We start from the raw sequence: 14,240 nt of genomic DNA, 5'->3' as shown, positions 1-14,240 counted from the left end.
CCAAATATACACCAAAGTTCACAAAATACATAAAAAAAAAAGTAAAAGAATCCAAACAAGTGCCAAATCTTAACAAGAACAGGTGGGGGGGGGGGGGGGGGGGACATCATTGGTGGCATATCAATTTGGCTGACAGACAAGATTATTGATGTTTTCTGTTTTGGAAGAAAGACTAAATTTAATTATCTTTCCCAGAAATCTAAAGATAAGAACATTAGCTTGCCTGACAAAGAAAGAAGAGAGACTATCCTGTTTTATGCCAGCAGAGTTAAGATATTTAAATTTATACAATCCTCCCAGGAAGCAAGAGCAGAATACGATACTCAGGACTTTTTTTTTGTCCCCCTTATGATAGAGCACCACAAACATCACCTACTCCGAGGACAGTCAGCTAAGGAAGCCATTTTGGATCGCTTGTCCTTTGGCTGGTTTGCAAATCTCATTGAAGGCTGCATAACCCTGGGTGGGAAATCCTAATTTTCCTGTAAGTTAGGGCTCATTCAGACAGCCTTATGTTTTGTTCTGCTTTTTTGGACTCAAGGGGCTCCCCCCGTTCCCCGGGTGGACCCCGTCCTACTGTGACCTTAGGCGTTGAATGGTTTAGGACTATGGGGTAGTTTCATCTCTCAGTGTGACTCTACCATTGTCCGAGTACACGTCTAATTGCCTATCTCCCTGCTCTAGTGATACACACACACACACACATATATAATCACCGGAGTTTTCTCCATTAAATAGTAGGACTGTCAACGAGGGATTTATTAAGGTGTTACAACAATTGCACTTTGCTGCTGTTTGCTGTTATCTACTTCTACGATTTGACAAGTTAAACAAGATTGAGATAGACAATGGTTAATGTCCCTAGCTATGCACCATTATGCGATACTGTATGTCTTCTTTATTTACTGCCCTCCCTAAGATATGGCTGAGCTACCAGGATGCCCATTATTGCGCTAGCCGACAGTACACTTGTGCGCCTGTGTGAGCCTCCTATTAAGCGCTTGCGCAACAGGACCATGGACTGCAGTGAACAGGTGCGCCTGAGTGAGTTTTTGACCTGGTGCGCCTGCGCACATTGAACGCACTTATGCGCATGCGCGAGTTCCGCTCTGGAAACTAGGGTACGCCAATATTCTTAAGTTTTTTGGCGTGTATCTAGCCACGACACGCCTGCGCATATACACAGGAGCTAAGGGGACACTGCCCTACCGACATGACACCTTGGAATTTGATGGCCATATACTCCCACCAGGTGTACCAAAGTAAGTGCCGATTTGTTAATTTGAAAAGATGCCTTACCCTACACTGTTTTTAGATTGTTTTGATTTGTTATGACGTGTGGTAGCTCCTCCTACAAGGAGGATATTTAAGCCTGGTAATGATCTATTGTCAGTTGCTTGAAAAAGACCGCTCAGGTCTAAACGTCGCATGAATTTGATGAAATAAAGGATAGAGACAAGAATGCAGCGGTTCTATGGTTGCCTACTTGGAGGGACGCTATGGACTGGCGTCCAACACTGCATGCACCACCACCTACAAGGCCAGTATACCCCTATGTGCTGCTACACCTACTATACCATTATGTTATTGTAACGGATCCACTTCCGTTAGTGGACGCTTCCTAGCTTAACTGGAGCCGCACCATCTTCCTTCCACCCTGAATGAACCTCCAGCATTCAGGACCGTGTAGGAAAGATCTCTCCTCCAGGGAATATGCAGAGCATAGCAATCCCCAGCGTGATGCAGCAATTCCCTCCAATAACGAGACGAGGCTGCGTTTTGAAGGGTTGCAAAAACATGAACTGAGCCGAACTTTTATTGAGGGCTACCCGCCCGTATTTATGCAGGTCCCCACAATGCATCATGGTCTCCTCCTCTCTGCCCTGGAGACACCCGAATTGCAATTCAATTATCTCCTAGGACAAAGGGAGATCACCAATACACATGTGGGAACAATAGGAGAGGAATCCCCACCCGAATACACAAAATACTCCCTTCTGTCTGGGATATAATTATGGATTAACATAACTATCACAGACAGTAAAAATACAGTTTTTAAACATACACTGTAACTTTAAAACCATACATTCCATCTCCATAAAAATTACATATTTAAACTCTGCATACATCAAACATAAACACTCCCAAAAATCACAAATCCCTCCAGCAGAGCAAAAGTTAAGTGAAGTCCTTTATGACCGACCACAAGCACAATTTCCTGCCCAAAACAGTTCCATAGATTTGGGCTGTGCGGTCGGTCAATTTCATGCAGAAAAACGACTAAGTCCCATCTTCGAACGGGACTAAGTCTCTAGAGCTTGAAAGTTCAGTATGGAAGAAGGCAATATGTCCCGGGGCCATAGTCGTAGGGCAGGAGGCTAGCCATAAGTCCTCTACAATGCCCAGTGGCAAATGGCAGTTTGTCACACATCTCCCTTTTGGGGGGGGGGGGGGGGGGGGAGACTAACCAGGCACCTGACCTTCTGTCGGTCAGTGCCTCTGTTAGTCGATCCACCAACCCACAGTAACCAAATGCCCGAGTAGCCCATCCACAACAAACAGGTACAAGGGTGACCCACCCACAAGGAACAGTTACTGCACCTGGGTATTTTGCTGTGGTGATGGGGCAACATGCTGTGGGGACTTAAGGGAGGGCAGAGGCCGACTGCACTCTGCCCAGCTGCCAGCTCTTCTGCTGGGGTGCTGAGACCATAGTCCGGCTCAGTAGCCAGAGGAACATGGGAGTCAGTAGGGGTTAACATCGCCTCTGTTAACCCTGAGGCCACGTTAGGAGTTAACTGGGGAGGGGAATTTGTACTTACCCCCTCCTCCTGTTGTCCTGGTGAGGGTAGTGGGGGATCTGGACAGGCTGTCCAGCATCCCGGTAGGTCAGGCGCAGAGACCACGGTCCCATCTGCGCCGTCTGGGCGATTGGTGTCTCCCCTTGTTATGGTAAGCTGCCGCTGGGGAGAGAGGGTGCTTCGCTCCTCTCCCTGAAACACAGGCTGCCGCTGGGGAGGGAGGACGACACCTTCAGCTCCCTGGGGTACACACTGCCGCTGGGGGGGGGGGAAAAGGAGGACACCTTCAGCTCCCTGGGGTTCACACTGCCGCTGGGAGGGGGGGGGGTAGGACAACACCTTCGGCCCCCTGGGGTACACACTGCCGCTGGGGGGGGGGGGGGGGGGGGGGGGAAGGAGGACACCTTCAGCTCCCTGGGGTTCACACTGCCGCTGGGGGGGGGGGGAAAGGAGGACACCTTCAGCTCCCTGGGGTTCACACTGCCGCTGGGAGGGGGAGGGGGGGGGGGTAGGACAACACCTTCGGCCCCCTGGGGTACACACTGCCGCTGGGGGGGGGGGGGGGAAGGAGGACACCTTCAGCTCCCTGGGGTACACACTGCCGCTGGGGGGGGGGGGGGGGGGCGACACCTTCGGCCCCCTGTAACTCACGTTTTTTGCTGGGGCGCAGGGACGGAATACTTCGCTATCTCTGCCCGATATTCTGCTTCCTGCTGCAGATACTCCGCCAGTTCTCTCCTCACTTCCGGTACCAGTTCCTCTGTTAGGTAGGGCCCGTAGATAGCCAACCGCCTCTTCAGCATAGCGTCAAACCGTACGTGACTATACCAATAATCCAGCTCTGTTTGGTGTTCCCAGGATGCTGCTCCTCGCACTAGGGAAGCCATCCCACCGCTTGCCACCAATGTAACGGATCCACTTCCGTTAGTGGACGCTTCCTAGCTTGCGCCGAGGGCCACAAGCACCGCACTGGACACCACAAGCACCGCAGACTCCACAACCGCCATAGCTTAACTGGAGCCGTGCCGTCTTCCTTCCACCCCGAATGAACCTCCAGCATTCAGGACCGTGTGGGAAAGATCTCTCCTCCAGGGAATATGCAGAGCATAGCAATCCCCAGCGTGATGCAGCAATTCCCTCCAATAACGAGACGAGGCTGCGTTTTGAAGGGTTGCAAAAACATGAACTGAGCCGAACTTTTATTGAGGGCTACCCGCCCGTATTTATGCAGGTCCCCACAATGCATCATGGTCTCCTCCTCTCTGCCCTGGAGACACCCGAATTGCAATTCAATTATCTCCTAGGACAAAGGGAGATCACCAATACACATGTGGGAACAATAGGAGAGGAATCCCCACCCGAATACACAAAATCCTCCCCTTCTGTCTGGGATATAATTATGGAGTAACATAACTATCAGACAGTAAAAATACAGTTTTTAAACATACGCTGTAACTTTAAAACCATACATTCCATCTCCATAAAAATTACATATTTAAACTCAGCATACATCAAACAAACACTCCCAAAAATCACACAAATCCCTCCAGCGGATCAAAAGTTAAGTGAAGTCCTTTATGACCGACCACAAGCACAATTTCCTGCCCAAAACAGTTCCATAGATTTGGGCTGTGCGGTCGGTCAATTTCATGCAGAAAAACGACTAAGTCCCATCTTCGATTGGGACTTAGTCTCTAGAGCTTGAAAGTTCAGTATGGAAGAAGGTAATATGTCCCGGGGCCATAGTCGTAGGGCAGGAGGCTAGCCATAAGTCCTCTACAATGCCCAGTGTCAAATGGCAGTTTGTCACAGTTATTTACATGGAACTGTATGTTGGAGAGGCTGAAGGTAGGGGGGGGTGATGTTATTTAGGCCGTGTGACAGCAGTATAAGTAGCGTCCATCACGTGGCCATTTTTATAACCAGTTGCAGTCTGTGGCTGGTCACACAGCTGGATTTTTTAACATCTGTTTAGACAGGAATGCGCCGTGTAACAGCCAATAAGACAGATGTAGTGTGGAGAAATGACATTTCAGGAGTTAAAATAATTTTAAAAATCCTCCCCTCATCCAGCAGGCGGGGACACCGACTCTTCATTGGATGCAGCAGGACCGGAGTGATGACATCACATGATCACTTCAGGTCAAAAGAAAATGCTGGGGGCCAACATGGGGGACATTACTACTCCTGGAAAGGGCCAACATGGGGGACATTATTTACAATTGGGGCCATTATGGGGGGGTGGGATAAGACCATGAAATTCATCCATTTTTAAACAGCTAGATGGCGAGAAAATGGACGCACAAAGGGTTAGAAAATGGTGATAAAGCGAACAGTGCGTCAGCTTCTAATGGCCCATTTTTATTTTTTTACAATTAAGATGTCTTTAGTGCTGGCGGGGCCCCAGGTCTTTTTTGACCCTAGCAATGCCCCTGCCTGTCATGTTGAACATGGCGTCTGTGCTGCAGGTGAGAGCAGGAGGTGCCGAGCAGCGCAATTTATAGCTTTACGGGAAAAGACTCAGTACAACTAAACACTTCTATTCCTGGTAATTCTGGGCTCATATCAGAATGTCTGCTGCTTTATGGGAAATTACGGTCCGTAATGCACGGGTATCGATCGTAGAGCTGCTGTATGTCGATGCAGAACCCATTCACTTGAATGGGGTCCGCGATTCGCATCCTGCACCACTGGAAAATGAGTCCATGCACTACTAATTTCCAGTGCAGAGGCACTGACAAAACCACGGAAGCGCTCCGTGTCTACGTTCCGCACCACAGATCCATTCAAGCGAATGGGTCTGCATCTGTGATGCACAAACAGCCGGTGCCTGTATATTGCGGACCCGATGTTTGCGGGACACTGGCAACGGTCGAGTTCATGAGGCATAACTTGCATTTTATACATTTAAATTCCTGCCGATTCTGGGCTTCGAAGTCAAAGAGGGGGCTCATATTCATGGCGTTCTGTCCAGTGGAGCCGGTGCTACATCTGCCGGGTGCAGAGGATTGCACGTTGTTAGGCCCTTGGGGGCTTAAAGTAAAAGAAGAAGTATAAAAATTCAAGTCACCTCCTTTCCACAAAATAAAAAAAATAAAAAAAATGTGATAATAGGTGAGATGAGCGAAGTTCTTGAAAAACTAAATAAAGTTTTTTGGGCAAAACTTGTTTCATCACGAAGTGCATTTCTTTGTAAGTAATTACTAATTGCAGCATCTGACATTATTAAGGTCTATTATGTAAAAATAAATACAATCATCCGCGCGAAGAGCCCTCCGCCATCTTGATTAAAGAGCCATTGCAAAATCTTGCGTGATGACGTCATACATGACAGCGCAGGATCTTAAATCTTTGCGCCCAAACGGCTGAGGAGAGTATGATTTTTACCACGAAGCACAATGAAATTCGGCTTCGCAGTGAATTGAATTTTTGGACAGTTCGGTTTGCTCAACACTAATCATAGGTATCAGCAAATCCAGACGTGTCCCGACTATTAACATAAGAGTATTTAACCCGTACAGCAAAACATCCAAAAATTTTTATAAATAGTTGCTTCCCCCCCCCAGAAAAAATTGAATAAAAAGTGGTCAAAAAGGTCACATGCCAAAAGTAGTATGAAAAGTACAGATCACCCCACAAAATTAATTTTTTTTAAGTATTAAAAACAAACACAAGAAAAACTATACAAATGTAGTATCGCTGTGATTGTACGGAGCCGGAGAATGAAGGGCACAAACGAAAAATGACATTTCATGCAGCCATGTAAAGGAAAAAAAACACGGCTCCAGGAAGGGAGGGAGTAAAAAAATGTCATCGCAAAAACAGAAAAAATCTCCCAGTAATGAAGTGGCTGATAATTCCAAACTCACAAGATTTTATTTTTGCCACTCGTCTGCAGAACCATTCACTTCAATGGGCCTGCAAAAAACGGAAATGACTCCGCGTGCATTCCAGGGCCGCACGGCAGTGCCCCCCCCAAAAAAATTATTATTCTCAATAGGGCAGGAATCGAGGCGGAGAGCGCACAGCTCCGCAAAAAAAAAAAAAGAGAACTTGTCCAATTCTTGTCTGCAATTGCACTTCTCTGCCGGGCAACCCCCTGGGGCATTTTTACAGACAGACGTTAATCATATTTAACTTGGGACACATGCACACAAACAGATTTTCTTTCCGTGTCCTGTCTGTTTTTTGCAGAGCGTATGCGGAACTATAATGGGTCAAAAAAATAAAATAAGTTACTGCCTGCATTCCATAAAAATTTTTTTTTTTTTTTAAATAAAAATAGAACATGGCCTATTATTGTCAGGACTCTTCTATTAGAGGCCGGCTGTTCCATACGGTCGTGTGCAGGAGCCTTTAGCCTCAGTTCACACTTCAGTTATTGTAAGTGGAAATCCAGTCATTCCTTGATCTCGGAGGCTGCACTACTGCTTTTGGCTGACAATAACTGACCAGGTGTGAATGCAGATTTATGCCAAACATAAATACAGTTTCATAAATTTGGCTTAAAAAGCAAAGACAGACTTTAACCCCTTCACGCCCGATGACATACATCGCAGACATTTAACCCTTCAGATGCTGTGGTCAATCCTGACCACGGCACATGAGCGGCTTAAAACCGAAAGCTTTCGCTCCGGCTCCCCCGTGTGGCGATCGGAGGAGGAGCATGTACGCAGCAGCCCCTGTCTTCATGAATGTCAGGAGGCTGCTACATAGTATTTCCTATGGAGTCCTTGTAATAGGGCTCCATAGGAAAGTAGTAAAATCATCAGAGATTCCAATGCAAGTGCATTAGAGTCTATGATAATAGCAATCAGGTGATCGTTATAGTTCCAAATAAAAGTTTAAATAAAAAAAAAACACACACACAATGTGTGCGAAAATGCCTATAGTATACAAATATAAAAAAAATATTCCCCATAAGGCAAACAGCAAAACGGCATCCAAAGGGTCTATTTGCCTTTTTGGTTGCTTAATTTTCTACAAAAAAAAAAATTACATAAAAAGTGATCAAATCTTCATACACACCCCAGAATAGTATCAAAGTTCAGATCATCCCGCACAATATGAGCCCCCCCACACATAATTACAAGAAAGATATAGGGGTCAAAATATGGCGACAAATGAAACTGATCCCCCCCCCCCCCCACACACTTTTATCACTATCAAAAACACAAGAAACACTATACATGTACGGCATCTCCGGATCCGTATTGGACCTGTAGAATGAAAGTAACCGGTCAGTTTTATCGTACATCGTAAATAAATAACCCGTGAAGTTGTGGTGGAATTGCTTTTTTTTTGCCATTTCACCCCATTTGGAGTTTTTTTTCCCCGCCTCCCACTACATCATATGCAGTGTTAAATGGTGGCATCGGAAAGTACAACTTATCCTGCAAAAAACAAGCCCTCATACGGCGATGTGAGCAGACAAATAAAGTTATGGCTCCGGGAAGGCAGGGAGCGAAAAACAAAAGCACATTAAAAAAAAAAAAAAAAACACACCCCTCCCGGCTCGAAAGGGTTAAAGTGTTTCACAGACAGGTTCTTCACGGACAGCACACCTCCCCAGTGTTTTAGCACAGTCCGTGGGTCCATTTTTTTTTTAGCACGGACGCACGCTCTATTTTGTCCGTGTTCACGGATCCATCGCACCCATTATAGTCTATGGGTCCGTGAAAAGCACAAACGCCATCCGTGTTTCACAGATCAATAAGGAGAAATTCTTTGAAATTTATTTTTCAGCTCTTCAGTGTCAGTGAAACACAGAGGGCAAAAAAAACTTCACGGATGCATCGCTGACCGCCTGCTGGCGGATTTGAGCACGGACATGTGACTGAGGCTTCACAGTGACCCCAGAACCACCACCAATGATAAAGTCTTACCTTCACCAGCAGCAGACAGGTTCTTCCCCCTGGAGCTTGCCAATTTAAAGGGCTGTGTAGTTGTGGCTCCGCCCACTGTCACACCATTGGTCCTCCCACAGCTGCAGGAAGCAGTGCTGATTGGATGAAGGCCGGACAGCAGGGGGCGCTGCCACATGTCGGGGCTCTGCTGCAGTTTGGATGCAGCAAAAAAAATAAAAAAACTCATTCAGTTTTTGCACAAATTCACTGCTGGTCTGTTTTCTTTCAGCAAAAGTGGATTGCACTAATTATAAAGCTAGGTCTAGATGACGACATTTGTCGCGCGACAATTTTTATAATGTTAGTCTAAGGTGTCGCACCGCGACATGTGACAGTCGCAAAAAATCCATTCAAAATTGATTTTTCTGCAATTGTCGTGTCGCAGAATCTCGCAGTGCGACACGAGAGACTATCATTATAAAAATGTTCACGCGACAGATGCTGCAGTGTAGTTGTGCCCTATCTGTTGCGCGACACATGTCATCGTGTAGACCTAGCCTTAGTGTTGGGCGCGAAGATCGCAACTTTAAGAATTTGCGAAGATTTAGAATAGACTATAGAGCTATATATTCGTATTCGCAAATAATCTGCTTTCCTTGTCGTCCTGCAGCAGCACAAATGGGGATTCCTGATCCTCCTGAAAGAAATGACAGGAGACGTCAATTAACTTGATTACACTTTGTAATATGAGAACCTGTAGCCGAACCCTGCTCATCGGTTTCTCCCCCCCCCCCCGTCTTGTGGAAGAAGGTCTCCCTGGATCAAGAAGACCACAGGAGTAGAGATGTCGCGAACATAAAATTTTCCGTTTGCGAACGGCGAACTTCCGTGAATGTTCGCGAACAGGCAAACCGCCATAGACTTCAACAGGCAGGCGAATTTTAAGACCCACAGGGACTCTTTATGGCCACAATAGTGATGGAAAAGTTGTTTCAAGGGGACTAACACCTGGACTGTGGCATGCCGGAGGGGGATCCATGGCAAAACTCCCATGGAAAATTACGTAGTTGACGCAGAGTGTGGTAAGTTGAATTCGCAATGCGATTAATATAACCTGCATTAATCGCATTGCAAATTCAACTTAGATCTGAGTTCCTAATGGTTGTGTTGCTAGAATTGACGAATATAACGAATATAGCACTATATTCTCAATCTTTGTTATATTCTAGCAATACAACCATTAGGAACCCAGCTCTAAGTTGTAATCGCAATGCGATTAATATAACCTGTATTAGGCTAGGTCTACACGACGACAATAAGTCGCAACATTTTGTTGCACTAATGTCGCGTGACAATTTTTATAATGGCAGTCTATGGTGTCGCACTGCAACATGCGACATGCTGCGACTGCGACGCAACAGTCGCAGAAAAATCTATCTCGATGGATTTTCTACGACTGTTGCGTCGCAGTCGCAGCATGTCACATGTTGCAGTGCGACACCATAGACTGCCATTATAAAAATTGTCGCGCGACAAATGTCGTCGTGTAGACCTAGCCTTAGTCGCATTGCGATTACAACTTAGTCAAATTTGTGACACTGCAGCTTCAGAATGAATCTAAAATGGATGCCGTCCAGGAGGTGGGGGGGTCTGCTGCTGATTGGCTGGAATGTGTCTGCTGATGTAGTGTCCCACTAGGTAAAGGTGGGCACTACACAAGGGTTAACATGTCTTTTGCATTACTGTGATGTTTAATTATGCATTTCCCTTATCTGGGTGTCAGGCCTGTTAGGGTGTAGTTCAGCCTCCCAGACATTAGAGGGAGCTAGAGAGCCCTAAGTATATATAGGTAGGCCCAGACAGGGGAGTGTTAGTTCAGTCCTAGTCAGCCTGAAATTCCTGAGTCTAAGCTTAGCTCAGAAAATTACCCCAGGAGAAGAGCTTACCTTCTGGGAGAAACCTGCAGCCTCCTGCATATAAAGCAAGGACAATACAACCAGCTCAGACAAGTAAGCTGATGGGCAGAGGTACTATAAGATAGAAGCAAGGGTCAATACGGGAGGAAGATTTATTTACCAAGGATTAAAGCCAGCATTTAGGCATCCGGGCCTTGGGATACAGCCAGCCAGAATAGCTGTGGAGATAGTGCAGCCGGGGCTGTGAACAGGGGCGTAGCTAGAAATGTATGGGCCCCCCCTCCCCTAAATAGTGCCATCCACAGATCCCCCTCCCCTAAATAGTGCCATCCACAGATCCCCCTCCCCTAAATAGTGCCATCCACAGATCCCCCTCCCCTAAATAGTGCCAACCACAGATCCCCCTCCCCTAAATAATGCCATCAACAGATCCCCCTCCCCTAAATAGTGCCATCCACAGATCCCCCTCCCCTAAATAGTGCCATCAACAGATCCCCCTCCCCTAAATAGTGCCATCCACAGATCCCCCTCCCCTAAATAGTGCCATCCACAGATCCCCCTCCCTAAATAGTGCCATCCACAGATCCCCCTCCCCTAAATAGTGCCATCCACAGATCCCCCTCCCCTAAATAGTGCCATCCACAGATCCCCCTCCCCTAAATAGTGCCAACCACAGATCCCCCTCCCCTAAATAGTGCCATCAACAGATCCCCCTCCCCTAAATAGTGCCATCCACAGATCCCCCTCCCCTAAATAGTGCCATCAACAGATCCCCCTCCCCTAAATAGTGCCATCCACAGATCCCCCTCCCCTAAATAGTGCCATCCACAGATCCCCCTCCCCTAAATAGTGCCATCCACAGATCCCCCTCCCCTAAATAGTGCCATCCACAGATCCCCCTCCCCTAAATAGTGCCATCCACAGATCCCCCTCCCCTAAATAGTGCCATCCACAGATCCCCCTCCCCTAAATAGTGCCATCCACAGATCCCCCTCCCCTAAATAGTGCCATCCACAGATCCCCCTCCCCTAAATAGATCCCCCTCCCCTAAATAGTGCCATCAACAGATCCCCCTCCCCTAAATAGTGCCATCCACAGATCCCCCTCCCCTAAATAGTGCCATCCACAGATCCCTCCAACCTAAACAGTGCTATCCACAGATCCCCCTCCCCTAAATAGTGCCATCAACAGATCCCCCTCCCCTAAATAGTGCCATACACAAATCCCCCTCCCCTAAACAGTGCCATCCACAGTATCAGGTGCCTCCCCCCCCCATGTGCCAGTCAGTATCAGGTGCCAACCCCCCCCAGGTGCCAGTATCAGGTCAGGTACCAACCCCTCTCCCCCCATGTGCCAGTATCAAGTGCCCCCCGCTCCCCCCATGGCAGTAACAGTCGGGTATTAAAAAAAATAAAATAAACACTTCTACTTACCTCCATGTCAGCGATGCGATGCAGCCTCTTCCTGTGTCCCTCCCTGTATTGTGTCCCGCCCTGTATGTCCATATATGGAGTCACTGCTTGAATTTCAGAAAAGGTTTCTGCTGGGATTCGAACCCACGACCTTCTGTATCAGAGGCAAAGCACCTAACCACAGGACCATAAGAGAAGCCTTGCTGCTGACTGAAAAATTATGAGACTTCTACTGTTATAGCTGGCTAAGTGTACATCTATACACATGACAGCTGCTCATATATTGAGATATAGCAGTGCTGAGTGTGCTGGGATAGCTGTCACATAGAGATATAGCAGTGCTGGGTGTGTTGGGGCAGCTGTCATGTGTATAGCTGTACACTTAGCCAGCTATAACAGTAGAAGTGTCAAATTTTTTCAATCAGTTGCAATGCCTCCTTTATGGTTGTGTGGGTAAATGCTTTGCCTCTGATACACTGATACATTGGAGGTTGTGGGTTCGAATCCCAGACACATCAGGAGACTTTAGAATACAGTAAGATTAGATCACATTAGCGAGGGGGCCTGAACATTAAGACCGCTGCTGTGAAGGGGCCCTGAACATTAAGACATCGATATTTAACTAATTTGAAAATAAACTGTCGGGCCCCGAAGCAGCTGCTTCCCCGGTAGTTACGCCACCTCCTGGCTGCCTGTGTGTGTTAATAAAAAAAATAAAAATGAATGCGGTCGGACGGGCCCCCCAGTGGCGTAGGGCCCCATAGCCACTGCTATGGTTGCTATGGCGATCCCTACGCCACTGGCTGTGAAGCATTAACTGTTTACCCTCCAAGTATCTTGCAAGATTATACCTGCCATTATTGAAAGTAAGCCTGCTTGTGGAACATATGCTAAAAGGGACTGCATCATTACCAACTGTCTGTATAAAAATTGGACTGTTTAAAGTAAAGCAACGTTTGGTTCAATATACCACCTGTGTACCTCACTTATTGCTACTGGCGTCACGATCCTTAAAGGGACCTTGCCTCAGGCACTCAAAATACCTGTAACATCCAGGGCACCTCATCCACCATCAGGCCAGGTCTCTCCATACAGAGTGTGCCCCAGAGGAACTTGTGTCTACCTCTCCTTCACTGCCGCATGCCTGCCCAGGGTTCTCCTTCCAACAGTGAGTAACCCTCGATTGCCCATAACCGTGACCTCACTATCGCAATACCCTGCAGGTCTGGCGTGCTGCACTGACTGTGAGGTATAGGGTCAAAGTTTTCTCAATGATGATGTATAGGGGGCGGACCGAACATCTCATATGTTCGCCCGCCGTGGCAAACGCGAACAAGCTATGTTTGCCGGAAACTGTTCGCCGGCGAATAGTTCGGGAAATCTATACACAGGAGATGCTGGGAAGTTAAAGGCGTTGTCTGAGTTATTTTTTTTGTTCTTTCTATGTTCCTAACTGGGCAAATGTAACAGCTTTCCAATTAACTCACTTTATCTCCGGTGACTGGTTTCTCAGATTTCACTGAGGGTCACATGACCTATGATGTCAGCTTCTCTCCCTGCTCTGATAATGTTAGTTTACAAGCCTGTAAAGGAGATGTCACTGTGCTGGCCACGCCCCCTTCACTGCCGTCTGCTCTCTGCTAGGATTCTTAACCCCTTAAGCTGCACAGACTGGGTATCTGCAGCAGTGACAATTCTGGGCACAGGAGCTGAAGGACTAGAGAGAGCATTGCACAAGAAGGTAGGGGGAAGATCCTGTGTGTATTAGCAGTGTCATTATACAGCTGGGACTTGTAGTTCTACACAGACAACATGCTGCAGAGTCTCCCAGCAGGCAGACATGTCACTCAGGGCAGCTCTTGTATCCACTCCCTTAGCAGTGTCATCATACAGCTGGGACTTGTAGTTCTACACAGACAACATGCTGCAGAGTCTCCCAGCAGGCAGACATGTCACTCAGGGCAGCTCTTGTATCCACTCCCTTAGCAGTGTCATTATACAGCTGGGACTTGTAGTTCTACACAGACAACATGCTGCAGAGTCTCCCAGCAGGCAGACATGTCACTCAGGGCAGCTCTTGTATCCACTCCCTTAGCAGTGTCATTAAACAGCTGGGACTTGTAGTCCTACACATACAACATGCTGCAGAGTCTCCCAGCAGGCGGACATGTCACTCAGGGCAGCTCTTGTATCCACTCTATTAGCAGTGTCATTATACAGCTGGGACTTGTAGTCCTACACATACAACATGCTGCAGAGTCTCCC

At 47.3% G+C, this 14,240-nt stretch overlaps 1 protein-coding gene across 1 annotated transcript in view; it reads right to left on the bottom strand.

Moving 5' to 3' along the window:
- Positions 1–8,851, bottom strand: part of LOC121002847 (cytochrome P450 2C39-like) — a 174,495-nt gene extending 165,644 nt beyond the window's left edge. Inside the window, exon 1 of the mRNA XM_040434457.1 lies at positions 8,687–8,851. Within this exon, the coding sequence (XP_040290391.1) occupies positions 8,687–8,843 (157 nt within the window). The 5' untranslated portion in view covers positions 8,844–8,851. The remainder of the gene's footprint in view (positions 1–8,686) is intronic.
- Positions 8,852–14,240: the final 5,389 nt, after the last annotated feature.

This window comes from Bufo bufo, chromosome 5 (assembly GCF_905171765.1).
Source record: "Bufo bufo chromosome 5, aBufBuf1.1, whole genome shotgun sequence".
Classification (NCBI taxonomy): domain Eukaryota; kingdom Metazoa; phylum Chordata; class Amphibia; order Anura; family Bufonidae; genus Bufo; species Bufo bufo.
Note: the sequence above shows the minus strand (reverse complement) of the source record. Positions and strands in the feature narration are given on the sequence as shown.